Below are 22613 nucleotides of genomic sequence, written 5' to 3'. Positions count from 1 at the left end.
ACTGTTTCTGTAAAAAATACATTCCAAATATTATTTTATGTACTGAGGTGTTTGAGAACTATCCATTTTTGGAATTTCTTTTCTAATACAAAAGTAAAAGCTCAATAGTTGCACATTGACGAACGCCTGCTACCCTCCCACTAATAGGCTGATTCATTTCCTGAACTTGGAACAGGAAACAGGTGGCCCTTTAAAGTAGTAATTTTCATTCTGTTGCAGACAATAACTTTCAATTTAATGCATTTCACTCTTACCCAATTTTTGATTCTGGTGGTGAATTATCCGAACCAGAAACCACTTCACTTTTGAATAAATTGTTAATGATCTATTTCCTACACATTTTCGCTTTTTTCTATTATAGTGCAGTTGTTTCCTTCCATTTCCACGATATATGTCTTTCAGAGTTTTTCAATGTTTTACATACTAAATAGTGATTAGAAATTTCAGGAGAATGTAATGTTTTAAGCATTTCACTGTGAAATTTTTATTATTTTCTTATTTAACGTCTGGAGTGATACTATTAAAAACCTGGTGTGCTGGACAAGGACTGATAAGAATGTGCAGGTAAAATTCGTTTATAAGTCCTCCCAAACTACATTGCTATTTCATTAGAAGAATCTTTTCCTCAATATAGGTAATTCAATCCACTATTTTTGTCCAAAAATAAATGATTTGGAATCAATTTTATCTTAGCTCTCTTTATTACAGAATAAAAAAATAAATACAACATTGCAGAGTCAAATTCAACCCAATATCTCATTATAACTCCAGATTTACAAGCCAGATTTCCTTTAATTTAAAATTTATATATTATACCTATCTGATCACAAATTATAAATAAATTCTGACTTGGATATTTGTCACAGCCACATATTTTCCAAAATGAAACAAGTTTTGTTATTCATCACATGTATAATCACCCAAAACTAGCTGGTTTACAATTACAGAGGTCATTTGATATTGATAATGGTGTAACAAACAACATTATTTTGGTGGCAATATAGTATCGTGTTTTAATATAGTTCAGGCCTACATCTACCACTATATATATAAATTTCACTAATAGCAAAGAAAGTTGAGGAATAATTGATGAACTAACGGTCAACGTCAGTGGCAATGGGTCATTACCTCCTCTTGCAATCTAGCACCAACAACACTCTAGGATCCATGAGGCAGGTGCTAGGCCTACAATATTATAATGTTTTGTGTGGTGTAGCCTACCGTTCTGGCAGATGCGTTCCCTGCTTGAGTGATATTCGCGCTTTTGCTGTGTTTCCACATTTCTTTTAGCTGTGCATTATAGCTTCTAAAGTCTTATCATCGGTGAGATACAGTTGTTGTGTTGAACCAAACAGAATCTAATGCCTTGTATCAACTGATCATATCTACCACTGATGGTACTGGATAAGGTGTGTTCTCACCTCCATACCAATAATTAATTGATGTTTATCAAATTATTCAATTATAAATAGTAGGTAATATCCAAATAATAATTCCATAGTACCCCATAGTAATTTTGTTTTCAAAAACTTTTTCTATAAAACACAACGACAACAACTGGTTTCGGTATATTCAATCCATTTTAAAAAAATTTCTTGAAATAAACTTGTAAAAAATTCAAAATGGATTAAATATACGGAAACTAGTTGTTATTGTGTTTTATAGAAAAAGTTTTTAAAAACAAAAGGGTACTACGGAATCATTTTTCAACTAATACATCAAATAGTAGCCCTAATGAAATAGGTACGTTATAATAGAAAGTAGTCAATAGTTATAAAAATTGAAAATACAGCAATTAAAAATTTCAATATCAGTAGCCTATATACCTCTCCATGAAACACTGCAGGATGAAGTAGTATCATTGAAGTATATACAGTGCAAGTGAGTAATAATAAGTTGTAAAATAATAGTCAAGTTCAAAGGTTTCTCTCATTAAAATTTAAAAATCATGTAAAACGACAAAGCTGACAGTAGGATGTGCACACACTCAACATAATTGGTCGCCGAGTAGACCTATAGAATAGAATTAGGCCCAGGGCCGCCCAAAGGGCAGGGCGACCGGGGCGGTCGCCCCGGGCGCCGCGGTCGTATAATGATTACCGCCCCGACATTATCGGCTCAAGTACGTTTATTTCACCTTCACGTTAAAAGTCTTAAACCATTTTCTTATCAATCCATTTCTATGTATAACTCATTAATTATATGTGTAGTGTGAATTGTGGCATAAACAATAAAAACTTAACGTTCACTGACTAAACTTTGGTAAATACAGTAACTCTACGCATAGCATAGGCGTATATTTTTGCAGTCATTGTGCCTGTGCCCGCCCGCCCACCGCTCCTGCAACCTGCAAGTCGTCATTGATCGCTTCTTTGTCCCAAGCTGGGTGATAAAACTTCTTATCTTATACTCTTTTCTAAACTTGTATTCAGCAGGCTAAAACCTATTTATTTTAAAATTTCCGTTGATATTCCTAAATAGAAAATTTTTCAATAAAAAATAAATAAAATTTTCAATTTAAAATAAATTGAAAATTTTTCAATTTAGGAATATCAACGGAAATTTAAAATTAAATAGGTTTTAACCTACAGAATGCAAGGTTAGAAAAGAGTATAAGATAAGAAGTTTTATCACCCAGCTTGGAACAAGCTATTGATATTGTTGATCAAAAACTATAATTCATCAGAATTGATTTTTTCTTCAAAATTTACTCATTTTTGGAAAATCATAACACAGTACTTATTGGAGATAAAGAGTTGCGAATGATCTCATTTTATTCAGAATTTTATAATCTAAAACAAAGGCTAGAGCAAATTTATTATTACTGGATTTGGCAGAAATAGCTGAAAACTGGAAAATGAAGTGAAAATACGAGGTTCTGGACTATTTTTTTCTGGACTTCTCTCATGTATCCAAATAATATATTAAAAAATCAGAACTACAATATAAATTGCAAGCACACCTCCTTTTTTATGTTTATATTGACTGGACTAAGAAGTTCCTGTGACAACTATAGAAGAATCAGCTTGCTAAACTCTGCATACAAAATCTATAGCATGATTATCAAGGAGAGGATGCAGCCCATAATGGAAGCTCTCCTGGAAGGGCAATGTAGCTTTTCTTTTAAATAATACCTTACCGCGCTATACTTGGGAGGGGGGGCGCACATCAAAATCTTGCCCCGGGCGCCTATTAACCTCGGGGCGCCCGTGATTAGGCCTATGCTTATTTGGTGTGTGGGAATTCTGCCACCTATATTCTCAAATTAGGAATTTAGTAAATTATTTGAAATAGGGTTACTTCTAGAGTTCTAGTAAACACTTGTATAAAGATTGGTGCTTTATTCTGCTCCTGAGATTATAATACTATTTAAGATGATAGAGGCGGAGGAAACGTCTATCTTCTTCACTCTTTTGTTTTCCTCTTTTTTTCATCCTCCCATCCACCAATCTTGCTCATTTTCATCTTATTTCTCTCCAATAATAGTAGACTACCTTTATAACAAGTTTCGTGTGTGACGTGACATTAGGCTGCATTTCATCGTTCTAACATGTTGGTAGCTGTCTAATTACTTCCACTCTCACAAACACTAATTTCCGCCAACACAATTATCATTACCATTGGTCATGGTCTGTTTCATTATTCAACAGGTGTACGTGTGGCAGCAGTACCGTCAGATGCGTCGGCGCATGTGCAGAAAGAAGACTCGCAATCAGCTGGTCCTCACCTGGTCAACAAACAGATGGTGTTGCCTTTCATTCCGCCCAAATTCCCCCCAACGAACTCTGGTGGCAGTTCAGACGCACTAATCAAGCCGTCCGAATATCTGCGCAGTATCCATGGCGCATTGCCTTCTGCGCAGGCGCAGCCGGTCAAGGTCAAAACCGAGTCAGCTGCAACAGTCAAGGTCACGTCCGCGTCAGTCGATTGCCAGCTGCCCGAACGAGTGGATCCCCCAGCCAAAGACTCCACCTCCGTGGGTCCACCCCCGCCCCCTTTACCACCAGTGCTGCCTCCGGAAGGCGGCGGCTCTTCTACCGCCTCCCGCGCGCCGCATCAGCAGCCTCTCTCTACCATAAGCATTCAGGACTTGAACAGCGTGCAGTTGAGGTGTACCGAAAAGAAGAAGCTGGCTGCCAAGACAATGTCAGCACCTCTCAAATCTCAGCACAATGGTTAGTTGTCTCTTATCTCATGTTAGAGACTGTATATTTATTAACATGAAAAAACTTTTAGAATAAGAGTCAGTTTACATTCTTACACTATTTTCCTTAAACTAGATCTCTCTACAGTATGAAAAGAATAAATACTTCTAGTATTTAAATAACACTACCCAGTAGTGTATGAATAATACTTTATTATTCATATTACACTGATTCGTATAGTAACTCTGAAAATTTCAATAATTCTGAAAATTCTCTATGATAATTTCAGTGTGAAGTTTCAAAATGCTCAGTTCAATAATCTAAATATTCTATGAATAAAAGATATATAATTTCATTTTTGTAATCTAAACCCTCAATATTCGAAATTATTAATAGGTCTAACGAGTTCACATTTTAGATAATTAAAAAAAAACACAAAAATATGTTCCATTTTTGAAAAAGTAATATCATGTCTAGTGGAATTCAAATGTTTTGGGCTGAGCCTGTATTCTTTCGCAATCCCAATCCTGTTAAGATATTAACAAAAATATACTTGAATCAATAAATTATCCTATTGCTATTTCTCTCAAGCCATTAAACTGGTCTGGTTGTATAAATCTGAATTGTGTGAGAAAACAATCTAATCTGAATTAGTATAAACATGTTATAATTTTTTATTCATACCCAATCTTTCATATAGCTTTTTATTCCAAATTGATAGTTTATTGTAGAGGAAAGGGATTATGAAAGTGAAATTTTATGTAGAGAGTTAATGAACTATAGGCTATTTTAATTGATCAATTATTCTTCTTATGAAAATAGAACAGTTTCATAGTGTATCATTTTCATATTTCAAAATAAGTAACTGTATAGCAGCAATTTTCAATAGATGCTGAGAGTTTAATTTCTGTTCAGATAGCCTACTAATTTATTTTACAAGTGAAGTTATATATTCTTATGAAATATTATCATTATTTTGTGAATTAAGGATGAATTATGAAAATTTTATTTTAATTATTGTAAAATCTCTTGTGAAAAAGTAGTTGATATAGTTTTCATTACCGGTACGTTAGTGGTGCAACTTTCGAAATCAGAGTGGAAGTAAAGATATTGAAATGAATAAGTGAATGTTTGATTCCCATTAAGTTGTGGGTCAATGGATTTATTAAAAAAATGATATGTTAGTTCAGGTGCGGTACATAGTATTGCAAAAATACATTGCTGATGCAATATTCGAATGCAATTTGAAACAGAAAGTATACATACAAAGTTATTACTCCACAATATTGAAATAATTCTTTCATTGTAAAAACAGTCGGCTTATTTCAATTATTCAAAATGGATATTTGTATTTTTTTTTAATTTCAATTATTATACAAAATACTTACTTGTACTGTTTCAGTAAATTACGGTTTACTTATAATTACTTACGGTATACAGTACAATTCCCTATTCACTTAATCATGGATTTTCCTTTTGTTTAAAATTTAATTTTGATACCTACAAAAATGTATATATTAAGGGCCCAATTTTCAGAATAGAATGCCAATTAAAGTAAAAAAAACCCATCAGCAAGAATTCAAAACCTATAGAAATAGAATCTTCACTAAAAAGACACAAAAATTCATTGATCTTTATAAAAATTATCTCAATTTTTATTGATTGACATGATTATAATCTTATGTATACCTCTATGATAATAATATTATTATAATTTTGGAGCGGCATTTATATTATTAGAATATGAATTGTATAAATCAATTGATATTTGAATTTTTCAACTTAGGTACGCCAGAACTGCCATTCCAAGCTCAAAAAGAAGATTTGATTGCTGAACTGAAACTGTCGAAAAGCATAACTGGCATCAAGAAGCTGAAGGTGGAAAGGGTCAAGCAGGAGGAGAAGCAGGAGAAAGAGCTTGTCACTGAAATTGTTAAAACACTATCTGTTGATAGTTTTGTTGAAAAGGTAATTCCTGTTTTTTATTGTAGCATTCGAAAATTATTGTGTTGAAGTACAAATTCAGTACAAAGTGAAATCATAGAATCTATAATAGTATATGCATAGAAAAAGAGCGTACTAAATAAGCATATAGGGAATGCTTATGGTAGGATACCAGTATGTTATTTTTTCTGCTCTTAAGACTTCATTTAATATTATTTAGGATTCATTTTTGTAACATTTTCTATTGGAACAATTCACTTTATGTGATAGACAGTTCCTCATTTCATCCATTCGATTAAACTTACAAGATGGAATCTTCTTCTTGTAGTGCGCTATCCCAGTAGCGTAACGTTTCCAAACCGGGCCCCCGCAAAAAAAAAAAAAAAATCCGGGCCCCTCTTCTAAAATCGTACCACCTTTCTCCAGCCCCCTTCTCCCTTAATCCCAAGCATTAAACTCTAATGTGAACGTACATCTTTCATGAGTGAATTACATAGCTTAGTTAAAAAAATAAAACTTGTTCTCGATTGAATTCTACAATTCAAGTCAAGAATTATGTTTTAAGCTACAAAATAGAATCCAACCTTTAGGGCTAGAACTAGAGTTAGTAAGTAGTATCTAGTCCTAAGATTCATGAATTATTAAAATAATAAAGATAATAATATATAAAAACCTTTGATTTGATATCTCCTACAAGCCTCCAAGTTCTTCAATCACTGCTTTCTGGGTACAGTAGCACCTTGGTTCTTTCTCCCACATGTCTATTTTCTCACATGTTTGTATTCTGATTTCTTGTTCGCGTCTAAAAATTTACAAATGTAACGCGCCTAAACATAAACCTAAACATTTAGGTTTTAGTAAGAAGTTTAAATTTTTCAAGGTTTTAAATTTAGAGTTCGATTGATAATATTATTTATTTTATTGATTTGAAAAAAATGTTCAGAAGAAATAGTAGCCTACCTTTGAGATGTAGGATCTATACTTTTAATTTATTTTGTCGTCTTGCTTTTTGAGATGCAAATATCACATCACTAAAGCACGCGTTGAATGATAGAGATAGAACGATAAAATTAAGTATGAAGTAATATTCTTTCACCGTAATACAGTTAATAAAAACTAGAACCAACTATGCAACTATCACAAACACATCTCACTTGAATAACTTTTCATTAGTCAAATTCAGCGGCCCATTGACGCGTGCACGCAGTAACACGATTCGAGAGGAACTGAGAACCACTGAATGCGAATGGGAATTGCAAATTAAATAATGGATTGAGTAAGCTATTATATAATATTTATACTTACGGCACCCCTGCCACACTATATAAAATTATGGTATATATGTTCAGGAATTCAATGGGAAAATAATTTCTTTCCTCCAATATGCTTACTTAAACATAGTAAATGAAGATAACGATCTACTTTAGAACCATTCTGACAATCTTTGTTTGAATCAAAGAGAAAAGAAGTAAATCTTATCTATAAGTAAGTGGTTTGAATAGTCTCAGTCTGGATTGTCTCACCGGATGTATAAATTTTAATGATTTGTAAACAAACAACATTTCTAATTTTTCAATAAGCTCACTACCAGCACACAATTATTAAAGCTCTGTCAATGGAACTATAATTATTATTACGAGTAGATTTGAACAATGATTGTTTTTCTTTCTTGCCTTATTCATTATTTTCTACTTGTATTCTCTTGATATTAATTTATAACCAGACTGATAACATTGTTCTATTGCATATTTCTTCTTACACAATGAATGAAACCTGTTATTTTCCACAATAAAACTTCTGATTTTTTATGGAAAGCTACTTCCATGATTATTTAATTTTTCTTTTTAAAGTATGCACTATATAATTATCATTTCGGGCCCTAACCCGGGCCCCCTAGACCGAGTATTTTTTTTTCAGAAAACCTATATTAGCCTACATATTATCCGCCCCCCGCACCGCGGGGGCAGCAGGGGTGTACGTTACGCCACTGCGCTATCCGTTTCGGACGTTGGCGACCAGCAGGGCAAGTCTGACTCTGTTGACAGCAATTTGGAAAAGTTCAACAGATGTCTTCCCGGTCCATTCCCTAAGATTGTGTAACCAGGATATCCTTCGTCTTCCTGGTCCTCTCCTTCCATCTATCTTCCCCTGCATGATGAGCTGCAGCAGAGAGTATCTGGACTCATTTCTCATTATGTGTCCTAAGTATTGAAGCTTACGGATCTTAATGGTGTTCAGAATTTCTTTAGATTTCTTCATCCGTCTTAGATCTTCTTCATTTGTTACATGCTCTGTCTAAGATATTTTGAGCATTCTTCGGTACAACCATAATTCAAAATCTTCAATTTTCTTGTTCAATGTCCATGACTCTGCTCCATACAGGAGAATAGAGAAGATGTAACTAAGAAGTCTAATCTTAGTTGCAATGAAAACAATGGAACATCATGGCTCTTGAAAACTTTGTTCATTCTATTGAAGGCAGCTGTTGCTCTGGATATGCGTGACTTAATATCTTGTGTCATGTCCCACTTTTTAAGATGGAATATTCTTAATCTATATAATTTGTCATGAATTAATTAGTCTATATTACAATCAACACAAGATTCCTTTACAATGAATTCTATAATATTGTAATATATTTACATTCTATTAATTATTATATTGATGTGGATGTATATGTGTTAAAATAATTATGATAATGTGTTGATGTAATTTATGTTAAAATTCCTTTTATTTGATAGCATCATTGTATTCATATTCTGATAGCAAAAGATAGGAAACAATTGCAAAAATCTAAAATTGTTGAAGTGAGCTATTGATTTAAGAATAGAAGTGTCTTTCAGCCAAATACTCCAATCAATTTTCCTCCAACCAAACAAATAAATTCTTCTAGTTAGCTCATTAACTGCACCAACGATTAGATTAGAATTAGATGCTGGCTCTTATTGGACCACTCAAAAGCCTAAAATCGTTTGTCTGTGTGAACACAATCTAAAAGTGAAGAATTCCGGTTAATGGAGAAACAATCGTTTGTTTATAATAAAAACAAATAGTGGAACCCAACAATAAACTTAATTCGATATTGAACTATTTTTGACGACACCACAGTCTAATTTTTAAAAACTAGTACTCACATGTGGAGCGCTTTCGGATTTTCTAATCCATTTTCAACACTGTGGATTTGAAAATCCGAAATAAAAGCGCTCCACATGAGTATTGTGAGTTAGTCATGGATAGTGAAATAGATGAGTAATAAAGTTGAACTGGATTCCTACAATTCAGTTATCAGCGTACCGGTATGTGTACGGTATACACTTCTTGTTGTCTTAGGCTATAATTACGCTCTTTTACTCCGTTCGTTAATCTAGTGCTAATATTTGTTCTACCAATAATCTTATTTGGAACAATCGGATTAATTAAAGCTATCTTATAATCTTGCCCACTCCTCTTCTTTCTTTAAAATCTCATGATTAATTGATGTTATGTAGGCAATTATTCAGTTAATTTAATTGATAATTGACACTTGATAAGCTGAACAACACTCAGCTTCGATTGATAAGTTGAGTTTCATCTCATAGAAATTTACTTTGTAGAATATTTTATATTGTTTTTTTTTCAATGATACCGTACACAATTATTAATTAAAATAATTGGGGGAGCAGGCTTAGCCTAAAACTAGAAATCCAAATAAAAAATTCTTCAATTAAGAATACATATTAAAATTCGCATTCTTTAACTATTATTAAATCTATGATTTTGATGTAGTTATTCATTATTTTATTATATTGAGATCACTGTAACAATGATGGATTCTAATCATAGTTTCCCATGAACGATATTTGTTTAAATTGAGTACATTTTTAAAACGAACTTTTGCTTTTCTACTTTTGATTTTTTCATACTGTGCATGACTGTAAAGGAATTCTTACTTTGTCTATATTAGCCTGTGTTGGTTTATGACAATTTATTTGTTTTTGATAAAGCATTTATTTATTTCAGGTGCCCGATAAAGATTCGACGGGCAACCCAATTCCACCATGGAAACGACAAATGCTGGCGAAGAAAGCAGCCGAAAAAGCGCGCAAAGAAATGGAGGAGCAGCTGGCAAGGGAAGCTGAGGAGAAGAGATTGCAGTCCATTCCTGCCTGGAAACGCCAGCTCTTACAATCAAAGAAAATTGAGTAAGTCTTCATCCGATCATATCTCTAATGATGAGAAAATGGGAGTTTAATATTGATAGTAATAATTTGATTGTATGGGATGAGAACAATCAACAGCTGAAGATGTGGCAGGTGTTGCCATGAAATCTGGTTCTGTAATTTAAATTGGCTTTGAACAAATATAGTGGTATTGACAACATCAACGTCTTATTCTTTCAATTGATTGATTGATTGATTACACCTACTCTAGAACATGGATTTCCCATAGTTGAGTAGGTTAATTTCCGAAAAAATTCAATTTATTTATTTATATTTTTAGTAAATTTCATATATTATATTTTTGAATATTATGTACATTTTATTAATTGTTTGTTTGTATATTAATAGAAATAGGATTTATTTGTATTTGTATTTATAAACCATATTACTATAATATCTACGTGACATATTATACACAAAAATAACTCTTGTAAAATGTCGTCTGTTTTTGTCCAAACACTGCTGACTCCTACTGTAGACGTTGTAAGAAATTGATGACAGATCGAGATCATCATTTGCCTCTTATCTGCCATGGAGGGAACCAACACGTTGGTGGATGGAGATTGGTGTTTTCTATTTCATATGACTGTTTTTGTAGCAATGACTGTTTTGTAGCTGCAGTTTTGTGTGACGTTTGAGTCAAATTTCTGTAAAATCATACAATATCATGTCTATGATTTTATCCAATCAGCTAAGTCATTTTATTCTCAATACATTCTCTTCAGTTACATAGTTACATTAAATGATACATAGTACACATTTCTTTTTAGTGAGCCTGTGGCCAGGAAGTATAATGCATATTGAAATTTGGGATGTTTTCCTGATCTCTTTCTCAAAGTTGAAATATCCTTAAACTGTGACTGTGTTATGTAATCTTTAACTGTTACTATTGTGACTGTACTGAAATGTTCCTATCATTTTTATTTCAATTTTTCATGTATGTTTTTCTGTTGAATGTTGGGGTCTAGCTGGCATATAGCATTGTTGGCTTGATCACTGTATTACAATGTTTCATTTTCGTGTCAAGAGTTGGGCATCTCTTATCATATAAAAATATACTGCACTAGTTCTAGGGTCTTTTCGACGAGCTTTTTTAATTCTTCCTTGTTGTGAAAGTTTTCAAACACAATTTTTTAGATATTTGATAATCTTATTTATTATTCGCAGGACACCGAATTATGTAACCAGTCCTCGCGCAGATGATAAGAAGCCGCCATCTTGCATAAGCGCGCATGCACCCGTGGCTATAGTTAAAGCTATAACTCCGCAAACCCCAGCCCTCAACGACAGCAACAAGGAGAACAGTAAGCCAGACAATCAGAGTGCGAACGACACGTCAAAAGGAAAGGCTGATGAAAACGAAGCGGGAGGTGTAAGGGAGGAAGAGCAAGAGGAGGAAGAGAGCACTCAGATAATTCCATGGAGAGCACAATTGAGGAAGACTAACAGCACGCTCAATTTGTTGGAATGATCGTGTCGAAAGAGAATGATTTTTTTTGTTAATATTTGGAGGGAATTGAATGAAAGACGAAAAAGAGTATAATACAAGAACTTTTACGTGTCCGTCAAAATATGTGCCTTAGAGTGTAATAATCAAATTGACTTGACTAAGATTAGGATAAAATGTTTTTGAGATAATATTGTCTTGAACTGGAAGAATTGGTCGTGAGACCGTCTATAAACGGTTGAAATATGTGACGATGTTCACAAATCGATATATTTATGCTGTACAGTATATTCGTTCATTCCAAATGTCTTCGATCTTCTTTTAGTTTTCTCTAAAGGTGAGTAAATGTAAATGTTAGCTAGTACTAGTATGAACTAGCTAGTACTAGTCGTGAGCATAACAGGAAAATACACAAAGTTCATAAAAGTAAAATTTTCAAGTAGGTAATCAATTTCTAATTTTCAACATCAATCATAATTTCCTTATAGTGATTTTTACAAAATAATTTCATACTGCAAGAAATGAAATATTCTTCATTTGTTTGATGATTGATTATTTAACATTCATAGTTTATGGAATTAATTGAAAACTAGGTAATAGAAAATCAAAGTTTGGAAAAATTGGACATAGTGCATTTTCCTTGTATGCCCACGCTATGATAGTATACAGTATGATTCGATTTTTTTTTGAGAAAATAGAATACCCATACTTTCTCTATTAAATTCGATATTTTATTTTTATTCAATATCCTTAAATTCCCATCATCAGACTCGTATTTCTTATGTTTCTCATAAAAAAAATATTTTCAAACAAGAAGCTATAGGCTATGAATCCTGGAAAAGAAACAAACTCTTGTTCATTGTTTGTCCTAATTGGGATTTGTAATAATCCCAAACCTAATAACTACGGTATGACATACATTGTAGTTTTATTAATTTCAAATTATTGTTGTTGGAATGAGCGGAGAACAAAACACAAGAAAATTAATGTGGTTGTTGAAATTATCTTTGTTTCATGATAATGTTATACAAGTTTGAAAACTGTAGAATGCTTTTCAAAATCTAGAGTTGTAGTCTTGCAGCCCTTTAACAGTAAATTTATTTAGAACCTATTATAAATTAGGCCCTTGAAAAGCTTGAATGCAAAACCGAGAGGCACACTATAGTCGCATTTTCTTCTATGATTTCTTTGCAGAAGGGGATTTCATCAATAATTCATTTTATTATAGTAATGAAATATGAGAATCGATGAACCATGCATGAATTTACATAGTTTTCAGTTTAAATGACTTGTTCCAGAAGTATCATGCATTGATATCTTTAAAAAATCCTACAATCCTTTATCTTCTCAGTTGAGGAATGAATGAATAGATAGCCTACTATACAGTATTTTGCGTACATTTAATTGTTGTAATCACTTCATTTCTCATGAATAAAAATTGATCAAGAATATACTACGGTGACTGACGGATATTTTATAGCATGTGCTTGTATGATTAAGGCGCAATTCCACTCAATTTGGCAACGCCGATATTTGGTCGACTGGAAGTTCAACTCTATGCTTATATTTCATCTAGACGTCAATTAATTATTGTTTATTAAAGTAATTACAAATAGAATAAATATGATATGACAGATGGGCCACATGAAAATAATATTAATCCTCCTGGAAAACTAGCCTATGATGTCGTGATTGGACTAAGCCGTTTTATGCGACTTTTTTGTTTGATATAACTCAGTCATTTAATTTTTTATGATATTGTATAACATTTTGTCAAACTTTATTCAAAGTCTGTAAGCTAGATGTCAATTAATTATTGTTTATTATACTAATTACAAATGGAACAAATATGATATGACAGCCTACATGAAAGTAATATTAATCCTCCTGGAAACTAGCCTTTAATATCGTAATTGGACTAAGTCGTTTTATGCGACTTTTCTATGTTTGATAACTCAATAATTCAATTCTTATGATATTGTATAACATTTTGTCAAACTTTGTTCAATGTCTGTAAGCTTCCTTATCCAATGAATTAGTAATAAATAAATGAACTTTTAAATATATATTAATAATCTTTTTTCAAACAGGTGCTGCTGCTGGACTGTACTAATAATTGACGAACTGATTAAATAATAAAATCAATTCATTCGGAGAGGACTGCTTCTAGAGGATCTAATTTTCAAGATCTCTTAGTTATGGACACACAGAAAGTATTTGAAAAACTTCTACCTATAAAAAGGAATGTACATATTGTACCTAGTTATTAATCGATTCATTATATACCATATTTTTGTAGTTTCTGTTCACTATTTTGCAATTCAATTATTCATGATTTGATGTGATAATCTTGATCAGAATGGTACATCTGAAGACCTACCTCAAGGTGACTGGATTAAGGATGTGACTCTTTGCCGAATTTTCTAGACAAACGTTAAGGTTTTACTTTGAGGCAGACCTCCGGATGTACCGGTGTGTGAGGAACCACTTTTAGACGACCAGTTCTATTTTTTATAACTTCAATAGAATTTGATAACAATAATAAATTTTAAATTCAAGAATAAAAAGCGCCTGGAGAATTCATATGTAGACTATTTGATATATTTGTGACATAGATATTATTTGATATAATAAGGTTTCCTACAATACAATATCATGCTTTCATACATCAATATTATATTAAAAGCTGAAAATCATTATGTTTTACAAAAACAAAACCTACCTACTAAAATTAATAATATTTTTTAGTAGATCCTTTTCTAATTATTCATGATCATTTAGGCTACTACAAAATTCTTTATCATAAATTTATTTTTGATAGACTATACTTGAAAACTTTCCTTGTTGGAATTTTATATTGAATTATGCATACTATAAATAAGTATTTTTTATTGCTCATTATCTCTTGTCAATTGTATCACCTAAGGTACAGTAAACTATAAGTGTATTATGAAACTCAGTTATTTTATATGCAGTTTGAATCACCTAGTATTATTATTATCATTCCAGGTTATATTTTTTAATCTATTTACTGCTTCAATTGAATTTTATGTGTAGCTGTAGAATAAGTGAACATTTGTTCTGTTCATACAAATCAATAGCTAATTATTTTATAATTTCAGACGTCCAGAACAAAATAATATAAATCATAACTGAATATTTCCATTCCCAATAATTTTGAAGGTTTGATGAATTTTTGAATTGAGAATACGAATGAAATAAATGTTTTTATCAATATCCAGCTCTAATATCTCACTTGGGAAGTATTGTTTCAGAATACTTCCGATGTCCTTACCGATGAACTTTTAAATAATGAGTTATAGTAGTATTTTGCGTCCATATATTGATAATAAGAAACACATTTTATAAGTATAGGATCTTCTCTCCCAAATGATAAATAACTTTTGTTTGATGTTAATTGTTTCTCAATGAAGTTGTTCAAGTTCTAATCACTATTCCAGAATTATTCTTGTATTTCTTTAAAGTCGTCAAACTCCAATTTCGAAAATAGATCACATACAAAAATCAACTAGGTATAATTGAAACAGTTATTTTCGGGAAACTCATCATTTGTGCTAAACTTTAAATAAGGAATTCCTCTTATAATAACCGTATTTTTGAATGCATTTTTTGAAGGAATTACATTATAAATATCAATTATACTCTATTATTTATTTATACTATTCTTGTGTTCTAGAAAGCAAATGTCATGTGCAATAGTAAATATAAGTTTTTCAAGTAAATTGCAGTTTTCATATCAACATTATTTGCATGGTTATTCAGTTCTCAAAATATTATTTAGTACGGTATTCAATTTTGTAGTCATATCAGACTCCATGATTTTGTTATGCATGCCTGGAAGTTATTAAACTATATCCTATTAGAGAATTTTTCTTTCTTGAAAAAAATATAATGATTTTGATTGAAAAATATTGAGATCAATCACAGTGAGGGTGATATTACATGAAGCCAGACACGAACAGACCGCACCGATCGAGCGGGAAGTCTTTGGCATTGGAGTAAGAGCTGATTTTTTCAATTGTGTCGTTTCCTGTTGTCTGGACTGTGTATGACAACATCCTAATTGAACATCAACAAATAATACGAAGGAGAAACTCAACCTCCTGAAATTCAAGTAATGAGTAATTAGAAATTATTGATGCTGAATGAAAATTTATTGAATAATTCCAGAATTTTCATATTGATAAGTCGAAGAAGTATGAATGCATTTCACATAACGGTACTTGTTGAAAACTAGTTAAGCAGGGCACATACCTGTCATGCAGTGTTCCGATTCCACTCCGATCCTATAATGGATCGCAAAAGCCTGGAATGGTGCATGCCACACATGTCCGTCATACGATCTGTCCTACCACCCCCTTTTCAACTCACAAAAATAATATAATTGGACATGAGTAGGAACGGATGTGTATAATAGTTGTGGCCCCGGCTTAATTCTGATAGATTTTGTCAAAAAGGACTATACTGTCCACTTTGAGGTTGAGGTTGAAAGAGAGTATACGTGAAAATGGAAGGGAAATAAAAAATGAGACGGGCGGAAAGGGAAGAACGAAAGAGAACAAATAAGACTCATTATAATTCATAGGAAAGGAGAAGAAGGAATAATAAACTCAGGAGAAGAAGGAATAATAAAATCAGGAGCAGAAGAACGAGGAGTAGAAGAGGAAAAATAAACGGCCGTAAAAGCAAAGTACGGATTGGAAAAAGGAGGAAAGAAACATTCAAGAAAAGTAACAATGGGAGAGGAGAATAAGAAGAGCTTAGGAGAAGAATGGAAAGAACTAGAGCGCAGGAAAAAATAGGAAGAACCTACGAGAAAAAGAGCGGAGGAACGGAGGTGAAGAAAGAAGAACGGAAAAACAAATAAGGAATGGAGAAGAAAAAGAAGAAACAGCAGCAATAATGAAACTGATAAAAAGTTAGTCGAAGGTTTTAATATTTTTCTACATTGAATATTATTAATAACACGACTACCGTGCCACAGGTTGACTACTACTTGTCTCCTCTACCTCCTTCTTCTTAGTTTCCTCCTCTCTTCTTCTTGAAGCAAGCATTAGTTTGCAAGTAGTAGGTAGGTATTTTTGAAATGATATTTTTAGACAGAAGTGTAGGAATGTGAGTCCGGTGCGGCTACCCTTCAGTTGCTGCCGCCTTGCCTTGGCTAGCTGGATCTCAGTCAACTAGATAAACTCTCTGGCGTGGCTCCCTCACTTTATTTACTGCCAAAGTAATTAGAGTATTTGCAGCTTTTTGCTTTCCACTATTCCCGCAAAATTTCAATAAAGAAGAATAAAATAAGTTACATCAGTACCGTAATGTAAATTTCTTGCTTCAGTAAACAGTAATAATGAGTCAAACTGTACCTAGAGTCGGCAAACGAATTTTGTTAATAAGTTGTTTTTGGGGATCTGTTTTATAACAATATAACAAAAGTTATAAGTCTTGGAGTGTAGGTGAAATACCTCATCTTCATACAACATAAATAGGATGCTGAGCTACTGAGCATAGAAATTCATACATTAAGAGCAATTATTAGCTATTGAACAATTATCTCTTGACTCTCCAATGCTTCCAACAGAACAGCTGTCAGAATATCATTGACAACAATTTGAGCGAGTTCTCCAGTCCGGGGATCAATAGCAACATAGAAGCTTTCGGTAGGATTACCGTAATACATAAACTATACCCTAGGCTACATTGTCATTGTATTTTACTTATTCCTTTTTTTCTAAGAACACATGGAAGCAGATAGGATTCCTCAGAAAAATCATAATTTTCTAATAATTATTGTCATTTATAATAAAATGGTATAAAGTAATTCATAATTGGCAACAATTAGCTATCTATATAAAATAAAATAGAACGTCGCTTTTGGACGGACGGATGATAAGTCAGTTCCACCCTCAAGAAAACACTATAGACCACTGAACGTTCGTTTAAAAACAGAAATAAATTAGATATGATAAGGTATAGCCCACGATTGCAGATTTGATGACTATAAAGCCTAGGGATAAACTTTGAAAAACAAAGAAAATCATTAGAGTCAAATAAAATTGAATGACACTTCAACACGACTCAGAGAGCACTAAACTGTTTTCAGAAACAAATCTCACCTCAAAATAAAAAAAAACCAGTGAAGTCTGGCCCATTGTCAAGTTTGTCTTCCTCGCCACGTTGGTTTCATGAATGAGACTATTCTTATCATTTTACAACAGTTTCATTCTTTACTACTCCCATTCATGCTTTCACTATCCCAATCGTATCAGCCATTCCACGTTGGAGCCTTACACAAGGCTGCTAAAATAGTCAAGGACGTATTTATAAACGATTCTTGAGAACATTACTCGTCAATCACGCTTTATTGCCTAGCAATTGATAACAGGAATCAATAATTAGAACGACTAGCTAGTTACTGGGCAAGCAAAACCTTTCTTCGATAGAACGTTATTACGTTAACAAGGACCAAGCCACACAAGGCGTTTTCCAGACGAGTCAGCACGGACAGGAAGCGGTCCGATTGACTGATTGGGTTAGCGTTTGGGAATCAGCTGCTAATCAGCCAATCGGAGACACTCCAGCCCTGCCAGAGATAATTCTAGAGTAAGCTATTGGTCAGCTTAAATGCAAAAAATGACTGACCCTGGAGCTTTTTATAGAGTGATGGCTCAAAAACCTCGAATTTTTGGTTCCTTACCGAGTGTTCTAATACTTTTGTCAAATCGAGCCACCGGACAGAAAAATCACTTTTGCATTTTTTTAGATCATAAAATGTCAAATAAAATGGAATAATTAGCAGTTTTCTATCTTAATTGAGTACTGAGTTACAATTTTTCAAAAACGAGTCAAATTTTCGGGAAATTTAAATTTCCATGATTTTTTTAAACATTTGATTATATCTTCCGATTGTCTGTAAATGTATAATTCGAATTTCTCTAGGCGTTATGTTGTGTTCTAAAAGCTGAGGGCAGGTAGACCTTTCCATCTAAGATAAATTTCCAGGTAAGTCGCTCATTTTTAAAATCATTGCAGGAAAAAATCAGCGTGTTCGGAATTTTTCCCAGCAAAACGTTTTCTTTTTCTCTGTGCCTGATGAATCACACAATCTTATTTTTTTTTATTGTACAATTTTATAATTTGAACTTGCACAATCTAATTTTTTTTTTGATTGTACAATTTTATAATTTGTACTTGTTGGAAGTTACACCTTTTCATGGTAATTTGGCAAGGCATACTGAATATATGAGAATCAATGTGACACTTATAGCTTACGGCCACAAACAACTGTCAAAGTTAGGGAATGCTCAATTAAATCCCCTATATAATAGGTACCTATGTATTATAATATTAGTTTAATTATGAATTTCTGTGTTCTTTCTTTATCCAGAATTTATTCATTGATGATTTTTTTCCTTTTGATGCAACTATGCTACGATAGTTGTTGTTATATGAAATGATGATTTTTATGAATAAATCACTGACCTTATAATTATTTGATAAATAGCTTAACGTCATGAGTGTATAAAGTCACACTTGAGTGAAAAGATATACACGATGCAAAGCTGGATTCGAAATATTTTTATGAAAAACTATTTCATATCAATTACTTGCGTGAAATTTATGAGGATAGACGACGAGGTAAACACATCAAAGATAAATCACTAAACTTAGCACCTGTTTTGAAAAAGCTTGACAGGGCTGAAAAAGACATCATTTGTACAGGACTTGAATTAATTAAGAATTGCGACATTTCTGAATTTCCGTCAGATATTTTCGAATCCCTACAAGATAAATATACACCGATCAAAACAGATAGTTTTAGAGAAACTTCTGGCATACTCTACGAATTCGATTTTTCGACACTGAACAAAATTACTTGATAGCTGATCCAAACAAATCATGTAAGTCATTTATCAAAAGGTTGATCAAGGTTTGGTGTCATTGTGAATCGTATAACCTACTATAGTTATCATATATAAACAATCTTTATTGGCATTTATAATATGTGTTATATAAGCATATATAACTTCAACAATCGGTCGCAGGAAGGTCTATTAGATTTAACCACCATAAAATGATGTCATCGCGCTGTTGTCAGATTTAATAATAGTTGGCTCTCCTGGCATTGCGTCCGTAAGATGACAACTTTTACGGTGGTTAACTTTTATAGACGTATTGACGTCCAACCGGGAAAAATGAATACCTATGCATTTAAAATATTTTAGGCTTTGTTACATGCTCATATTATAACTATAAGAGGTCTACAGCTCAACGCTAAAAACATCTTATTATTTCTTACAAAACACATCATTTAAACAATTTTTGAAATGATTTGAATGAGTTCAACTTTTAGTTCAAAAATATAGGTACTAACCAGAAATATTAAATTTAGATGAATTGAAATATTACGTTGAAATATCACTTAAACACTTTAACTCAATCCTAAAAACTGCAGATCTATATCAAATTATAATACTTGGAAAACTACCAATTTATTAATAACTACATATAAATATTTTCAATAATGAAATTGAATTGAAGTAAATCTAACTTATAAGTAATGAATTTAAAACTAAAAAGTAGGTAAAGAAAAATGAATAAGATAGAAATGGATTAAATTAAAATTAAAATTAGTTTGAATAGAGAATGAAAAAGATACAAAAATAATTAAAAGTTGACGTGAAAATTTCTTGAGTAGAGAATGTTTTCAAAACTTCATCCCGTATCTTAGCATTACAACAATAATTTATCATGTATCGATAACCAAAAACCTGATCAAACTGATCTAACAATCATCAACCATTCAAAATAAATACCATCACCAATAAATTATTATAGTAGATCAATTTAAAGCCAGAGGCAATGAATCAATAAAATATTGACGATTAGTAAAAATGATAAAATAAAAGTTTTAAAAATGAAACCTGCCAGTTGTGAATTTTGTGATTTCAAAATAGAGAATTGAAATTATTTACATCACGATTTAACAGAAATAACATGATACCTCCACCAGGACCTCCTAAATACCGGACCTGAGCATACAAACAATACAAGGTATTTAGGAGGTCCTGCCTCCACTAAGGAAATAAAGTAAGAGTTTCAAAAAAAGGACACCTTCCAGCTGTGAGTTTTATGATTTCAAAAAATTATTATTATTGACATCAAGGTTCACAGTTCACACATATTTTTTTCGAAATTTACTGTAAAAATGTGATGAATATAATATTTATTGACTGGATAACAAATTGGTAAAGACAAGGAAAATTTGAATGTTGAGGGGAAACAATTTCAGATAATTATTACACTTTATAAAGCAGCTTCCCAAAGCTGATCTTACAATTTATAATTATTAGAAATTCTTAGAGATTGGAAAAATAATAATAGTCTATGAGAGAGGGAATGAGGTTTTGACGTTCCATTGGTGTTCATCAAGCATCCAATTCGACTTTCTGAGAAAAAATAAGATTCAAATAAATTAAATTTGAGAAAGATAACTTACAATAATATTTTGAATTAGAAACGTGTTGGAAGGAATCTGTTATGGTTTAGAGAAAAATAATATTTTTTAAAGTGAAACGGTGAAGTACATTAGATAATTTTGAAGCAATTAAGAATATGGACTGAAAATTGGATGTTACATTATAGCCTAAATTATTCAAAGTAAATGAGAGCGAATGGTTATTCCCATGATAAAATTAAAAAAGTAGTTCGGCTCCTATTGAGAGTTTAGTCTCTCTCAACAACGAGCCTAATTGCCAGTTGTACTAAAGCTGATTAAATTTTAAGCGTGATTAATTTCACGAGAACCAATCAGAGAAGCCTTTTGTGCTACCAGGCCTAAGAGTAAATAATTACATTGTTTGTTTAAAATAGCTGAATAATTCTAACAAGATAATATGATATAAACTTTATTCTATTCCGTATGATTCTATCCTTTCGAGTGAAAATACAAAATAAGATGCTAACGCAAACTGAATAATATTAAAGATTATTTGAAGAGGTTGGGTTAATGGTCATAAATGTGTGTATTTTATATAATGTAGTTGCTCTTACATCGTAGGCAATATACATACAACCTTGAAAAAGTTAACATTTGGGTTGCGTGACTTTTGGATCGTTCTTATAAAAATTTGCTCGATTCATATCCAATTATAAATATTTTCGAAAACTTTTCATAAAATAGAATTATAGTACCCTTTGAAATTAATAAAATAATAGAATAAGAATACACATTATAACTACTAGTTTCGGTGATCACACCATCATCAGGTTTTAAAACTAGTAGTTATAATTTGTATTCTTATTCAATTACTTCATCAATTTCAAAGGGTACAATCATGCTATTTTATAAATACAAGAAAGTAGCCCTGAGTTCATACATTTTCGAAAACTATACCGTTTCAGGTTTTTGAAGCAATTATTGAGGATATTTTTTCTATCAAATCACTGTTTAGGTACCTAACAATCGATAAATTCAAATAATTGATGATATAACATTTTATTATCATGATTTTGATTTGATAAGTGAAATATCGATTTAAAAGAGTTTGATAGTTAATGGTTATTATTATTATTATTATGCTTATGGCTATTCTGAATTGAGGTCTAATAACTCCATATTTTCACTTTTACTCCCGAGTAAAACTTTTTAAAGTCCGAAATAAAAACAATTTTTCTCAACAGAATTTCACATAAAAAAAATTGTTGGAAATTTTAGAGCCTAAAATTTTAGAATACAAAATTTGATTTGATGGTATAACAAACAAATCTAGTAATCTATTTGCAAATAAACAAGTGATTGTGACAATCTACCTATTTAATTCCATTCAATATTTCTACGAAAAATGATGAAACATTGCA

At 32.0% G+C, this 22613-nt stretch overlaps 2 protein-coding genes across 17 annotated transcripts in view; one reads left to right on the top strand and one right to left on the bottom strand.

Moving 5' to 3' along the window:
- LOC111055269 (espin) overlaps nucleotides 1-15478 on the top strand; it is a 136963-nt gene extending 121485 nt beyond the window's left edge. For all 6 annotated transcript variants that reach the window (XM_039437862.1, XM_039437856.1, XM_039437888.1 and 3 more), the window contains 5 exons: nucleotides 3651-4175; nucleotides 5932-6113; nucleotides 10089-10270; nucleotides 11456-12072; nucleotides 13826-15478. In XM_039437862.1, coding sequence (XP_039293796.1) covers nucleotides 3651-4175; nucleotides 5932-6113; nucleotides 10089-10270; nucleotides 11456-11759 — 1193 coding nt within the window. In that variant the 3' untranslated portion in view covers nucleotides 11760-12072; nucleotides 13826-15478. The remainder of the gene's footprint in view (nucleotides 1-3650; nucleotides 4176-5931; nucleotides 6114-10088; nucleotides 10271-11455; nucleotides 12073-13825) is intronic.
- A 4545-nt stretch (nucleotides 15479-20023) lies between these two features.
- LOC111045927 (ultraviolet-B receptor UVR8) overlaps nucleotides 20024-22613 on the bottom strand; it is a 95148-nt gene continuing 92558 nt past the window's right edge. For all 11 annotated transcript variants that reach the window (XM_039437744.1, XM_039437774.1, XM_039437788.1 and 8 more), the window contains one exon: nucleotides 20024-21202. The gene's annotated coding sequence lies outside the window, so the exon portion shown is untranslated. The remainder of the gene's footprint in view (nucleotides 21203-22613) is intronic.

The sequence above is a fragment of the Nilaparvata lugens genome, chromosome 1, assembly GCF_014356525.2.
Source record: "Nilaparvata lugens isolate BPH chromosome 1, ASM1435652v1, whole genome shotgun sequence".
In the NCBI taxonomy this organism is placed as follows: Eukaryota; Metazoa; Arthropoda; class Insecta; order Hemiptera; family Delphacidae; genus Nilaparvata; species Nilaparvata lugens.
This window is presented reverse-complemented; position numbering and strand designations above follow the sequence as displayed.